General features: G+C 45.0%; 1 protein-coding gene across 2 annotated transcripts in view; it reads left to right on the forward strand.

Annotated features, from left to right (window-relative positions):
• LOC115104895 (apoptosis regulator Bcl-2-like) overlaps nucleotides 1–3,894 on the forward strand; it is a 73,979-nt gene extending 70,085 nt beyond the window's left edge. Inside the window, exon 2 of one of the 2 annotated variants that reach the window (XM_029626284.2) lies at nucleotides 3,691–3,894. In XM_029626284.2, coding sequence (XP_029482144.1) covers nucleotides 3,691–3,819 — 129 coding nt within the window. In that variant the 3' untranslated portion in view covers nucleotides 3,820–3,894. The remainder of the gene's footprint in view (nucleotides 1–3,690) is intronic. The other variant, XM_065006977.1, reaches the window with a different exon arrangement.
• Nucleotides 3,895–6,000: the final 2,106 nt, after the last annotated feature.

The raw sequence follows: 6,000 nt of genomic DNA on the forward strand, positions 1-6,000 counted from the left end.
GTTACAAATGCACTGATAATAAGTGGACACGTGGCATTTCTGCAAAAATGTTCACACGCGTATCTGCCCTTTCATTGGCTAGAATGGTCCCACCTGATCTCGCCTGCTCTCGCGTTCCATCTTTGAGAACATGTATTTCCATTGTTTAGACCGGTCACTGGTCCATCTTGTCAATATAACAGATCATCTTTGACTCAGCTAGCTAGCTCAGCTGCTCCATCTAAAAGTCAGAGCTGCGTTCAGAGGCTATTAGTACTGGCCTTGGGCAAACAGAGCCGGTCTGTTCAAACACACGCCGGAAGCTTGCCGAGTGACAATGTTTGCTGAGGTGGGGGGAAAAACGTAAAGCAAACAGGGATGGAGGTAGCCAACCTGTCAACATGTTGGAAATCCAAGGGGCCCTGTCTGTCACCGACCCTCTGGCTAGCAAACAGGGTAGCTGCTAAGAAAGGTTTACTCCAAATTAAAGTCATTGCATTCCTTGGGGACCTGCTCTTGTATTTGTGAGAGCAAAACATTAGACGAGGAGGAATGGAAGCCATTGGAGAGGACAGCACCATAAAGTAACCTGAAGGGAAAGAGAGATAGAGGAGGAGAGAGAGGGGACAGAGTGTGTGTGTATCAGGTGATCAACAAAGCAGCTGTTGTTGCAGGTGTAAACACCTAATAGCCCTTGCTTGTGTGTCATAATGAAATACACACTGCACGTCTGCTCTATCTGGCCAGAGGGGGAACAAACGAGTCGAGAGAATGGAATAAACCATGACATCAAACCAGCGTTGGTATCTTTGGACTGACGTATGTCTATGTTTTGTACAGCTCTCTTGTCAGTGCTAGTGTATATCCCCATACTGTGGAAGCACGACAGTGGAAACAACTGTGAAAACAGGGAACCAGTGTGACATCTACTCTTTACAGTACATCCACAGGGTTGTTAACGCTGGATATGCATGATCAACTCATCTGGACAACTGTTCCCCCAGCTGGAATCGATACATGTAATTAGCCGTGATAGGACACGTTTAGGAATAAGCTAATGAGACAAGTAGAGGCAGTTCCTATTGGGATGCTCTCATGCCTCTGTATGACCAGACTGAGCAATCAAGGAATTTCCCATGATGTCATCAATCTCTTTTTTTGCTGAGTGGTGGAAATGTAGAGAATTTGTTCTCGTAATTGAACACTTTTGAATGATGCACTTTTCAATTGATCACCTTTACTACAGTAAGCAACGTGGGTGAATATTGGAAGTGGGAAGGATGGCTATAAACATGATATTTCTGGAAGAGAGGGGATTAAGTACATGATATGATGCAGTGCTCATCATACAAGACACAGGATATTGACCCGTGGCTGTCAGAGAAAAGATCCATGACATGCTTTTTCCTCAGTGACATTTAGTGTAGAATTTTTTAAATGTTATTTTACCTTTATTTAACCAGGCAAGTCAGTTAAGAACAAATTCTTATTTTCAATGACGGCCTAGGAACAGTGGGTTAACTGCCTGTTCAGGGGCAGAACGACAGATTTGTACCTTGTCAGCTCGGGGGTTTGAACTTGCAACCTTACGGTTACTAGTCCAACGCTCTAACCACTAGGCTACCCTGCGGTAAGGTATGTGTGTATGGGAAATTGTGATTACTCCAAGACTTAAATCCAACTTCGTTGGCCTATCCATTCTAACTAGAGGAGGATTCTGGACTATGAAGAACGACTTGTGTGAGCTACACCTCTGGATAAATGGTACTGAATATTGCATCAGCGCTCTGACTTGAGCTAGCTCTTCTTTTCTCTCTGTCTCTCCTCTTCCCTCCACGTCTCATCTGCTCTAACTGGTTTTGATGTGTGGCGGTTGTGGGTTAACCTTCTTCTATGCAGCACGTTGGGGAAGCTTCCTTTTTGCAGTCTGTTACCCTCCTCCCAGGCAGCACGTTGTGGAACGCTGAACTCAGATGACGGGTTTGAGCTGCAGATGAGAGTCTGTGCCAAGTGTAATATGGTTCAAGTACGCTGCAATAAAAACAATGTGGCTTTACTTATTAAGCAGACTACTCCTCTGCGTATGGGGAGGTGGGGAAGAAATCGAAGGCATACTAGTATTCAATCTAGTTTCAAGTTTGAATGTCACATGCACAAGTACAGTGAAATGCCTTACAATCTACCAACCAACCAACCAACCACACACACACACGCACACACGCACACACACACACACACACACACACACACACACACACTAGGATCTAGGGTTCTGGCCATAGAGTTCTGGCTGTAAAAAAGAAACACACATTTGTGAATACAGTATTACATACCCAGCTCTTACTGCACAGCCTGGGGTCACAGGTCACAGGTCACAACCACACACAGTAACAGTGTTTACAGTGATAAAACAGTTTTCGATGTCGACCAAAATACCTCAAACACTGGAGGCAGTCTAGCACCTGAGGCAGTATTACATCCTCTTAAACTAACTTTGGAAAGATTCCATCTAGAGGAGCTGCAGTGGGATTATATTGCATCAGATTACATTTTTTCCAACTAGTTATAAAAAGCTAAGTATTACCAGGAACAGAGATTCATGTCCCCTTGCTTATCATATTACAATTACACTACACTGAACAAGCAAGGGGAAGAACCTGAACATTTCCTTGTAACCGGTCCAGTGGACTCATTTGGGGAAGAACCTGTTGTAAACCAAGATATGCTGAGATACATTTACATGTGGTTCATAGTCTTGTGGAATTTGATGTTTTGGTCTTACTATGCCTGGTATGCAAAGAAGGAGCGTAAATGTGTGTGTGTGTGTGTGTGTATGTGTGTGTGTGTGTGTGTGTGGGAGGCATTAAACTGAGTCTCTTTCTTACTGAGAGGTTGGCTGTGAGACATGGTCGTCTGTTCCTGTCTTTTGTCCCTATGTGTACCACAGACAGAGGAGGCTCAGGAGTAGAGCCACAGCGATCTGGGCCACATGCAGCCATTGTCATTGAGACCTTGCTGGACCAAGGCCCAGGGGGGGTTTGGGTTTCCTGATGCCTAGTGCCTATACATACACTGAGTGGACAAAACATTTCCATGACATAGACTGACCAGGTGAATCAGGTGAAAGCTATGATCCCTTATTGATGTCACTTGTGAAATCCACTTCAATCAGTGTAGATGAAGGGAAGGAGACAGGTTAAAGAAGGATTTTTAAGCCTTGAGACAATTGAGACATGGATTGTGTATGTGTGCCATTCAGAGGGTGAATGGGCAAAACAAAATATTTAAGTGCATTTAAATGGGGCATGGTAGGAGTTGCCGGGCGCACCGGTTTGTGTCAAGAACTGCAATGCTGCTGGGTTTTTCACGCTCAACAGTTTCCCGTGTGTATCAAGAATGATCCCAAACCCAAAGGACATTCAGCCAACTTGACACAACTGTGGGGAGTATTGGAGACAAATTGAGGCTATTCTGAGGGCAAAATGGGTTGCAACACAATATTAGGAAGGCGTTCCTAATGTCTTGTATACTCGGGGCTTGATGGGACAAACTGATAATGTAACAAAGACACATACACAGCAGGTGAATGTTCAGTAAGCAGAAAAAAGAACAGATGTAATGTTAAAGGGGGGCTTTGATGATGGTGATACTAACCTCTCTCTCTCTCCCCGTCTCTCTCCCCGTCTCTCTCCCCGTCTCTCTCTCTCCCAGGACGCCTTTGTGGAGATCTATGAGCAGCAGAGGATCTCTCACTCCTGGCCGTACTTAAAGACAGTGTTTGGCCTGGCCGCCCTGGGAGCCGCCGGAGTCACCATCGGAGCCTTGTTCACCCAGAAGTGATCCAAAAGGCCCCAGAAGACCCCCCCCCCCTCGTCAATCGCCTGCTACCAGATGAAGGCTCCTTACCCAGTAGCCCCCCCCAAAAGGCCCACAGCAAGTTTTCTTTCCAAAACCTGGCAGCCTATAACTTTGCTGTGCACAGACTACAATATTTCGTCTCTCGTTCCCATCACCTTATTTTTTCCTCATGTATCTTTGAAAGCACCTCACAGCTAAGCACTGCCCAGCCTGGGCCTGTAGCCTGGTTCTATCCCAGAGCTCCCGGCTCTTCAAATGAAACTGCACAACTCTGTTACTCCCCAACAGTTCTTTCATACTCTATGACCCATCCTCCTGCGAAATGAAAAGTACAGCCTTGTATATGCACACACACACACAGGTAGATGCACCCATGCATATTCTATACTACTGTAGGAGCTTAACAACAAGGAATATCTGTGGAAAGATTGCATACATACTTGTTGGATAATTATACACTCATACATAGACACACCAACAGACACAATGAATATTGCATTTTGGAGGTGAACATATTCACACCTTCTCAAGCGTGCGTTCTCACAACCAAATTACTTGTATGATATATGGTTAATGAACATAACACAACAAGTGATTGTTTATCCATAAACTGAAAAACAAACTGTTTTTTTTTAGATAACTGTTTTCAGCATGATTCTGTGGTACATTGTAACATTGTAACATTGACACTGACGAAAGGTAAAACAAAAACAAACAAAAAACATCCCAAATGTACAGTACACACCCAGCTTCCATCGCCAGCATGTGTGGTGAAGGTGGCCATTTTTGCCAGTGTCCATGTATGCATGATGATTTTTGATGACATGGAGCACGTTTGGCAGAATGATTGGTTCGGACAAAGTCAGGGTTGTGTTCAGTGGGCCCGAAATGGAAGAGAACGGCCCAAAACCAGGAGTTACAATTCAAACTTGACCAATAAGAAATGCTCCTTTTTGTTTTTCGGCCTATTAAACACAGCCTAGGTGTTTTTCTCTGTGTTTGGTTGGTGAAAGCTCACTGTACACAAACCCCCCAAGGGAACTTCAATCAACAGATGAATTCCTTATTAAAGCGCTGATTCATCTTCCCTGTTTCTCTCTTTGTGGAACTAATGTTGACAAGGAATGAAGGAATATTCTCCAGAGTTTCTCTCACTTATGTTCTGAGGGTAGGAGGCCCTTTTCAAGCACGCCTGAATGTATTTAGCCGGTCCCTACCCCTTGACCCAAACCCTTCAATGGGCCGTGCATCCTGTTTTGTGTGAGCAGAGGGTGTTGAGAGAACCTAGATAAGGATCATGTGGAGCATCATGACTTTCGCTGACCCACCTGGGAAAGGCCTTTCTCCCATTGGATGCTCCACAGAGAAAAGACTGTTAATCCCAAGCCCAAGCAGCTGTTTTGTGTGTGTGTGTGTGTGTGTGTGTGTGTGTGTGTGTGTGTGTGTGTGTGTGTGTGTGTGTGTGTGTGTGTGTGTGTGTGTGTGTGTGTTAACAGAGGAGCTACTGAAGCTGCTATGGGAAATCAAGGTTGATAGGGCTTTGGTTTAGTGATGGTCCAGAATCCCCTCCACCTCCCAACCAAGGTCACATGTTGGTGCATTCCACAGGAGTGCTTCTGCTGTTACTATTCTGCTATTACACTCACCCTCTTAGCTACAGCATCTGCTCTTCTCTCTCAACTTATTGTCTTTTTATCGCCCCCTTTTCTTCACTTTTTCTCTGTCTCACACACACACACACGCACGCACGCAGATAGACAGACACACACACGCATACACGACTCATTCTCTCACACATACGGCTCATTCTCTCTCTCTCTCTCTCACACACACACACGCACATATGACTCATTCTCTCTCTCTCTCTCTCACACACACACGGCTCATTCTCTCTCTCTCTCTCTCATTCTCTCTCATACATACACACAAATCATTATTTCTCTCTCTCTCACACTCACGGCTCATTCTCTCTCTCTGACACACACTCACGGCTTATTCTCTCTCACACACACGCACGCACACACACACACAACTCATTCTCTCTCTCTCTCTCACATATGCTCATTCTCTCTCTCATACACACACACGACTCATTCTCTCTCTCACACACACACACGGCTCATTCTCTCTCCATCTCTTTGTCACTATCTCTATCCCACTCTC

Source organism: Oncorhynchus nerka, linkage group LG22, assembly GCF_034236695.1.
Source record: "Oncorhynchus nerka isolate Pitt River linkage group LG22, Oner_Uvic_2.0, whole genome shotgun sequence".
NCBI classification, from domain to species: Eukaryota; Metazoa; Chordata; class Actinopteri; order Salmoniformes; family Salmonidae; genus Oncorhynchus; species Oncorhynchus nerka.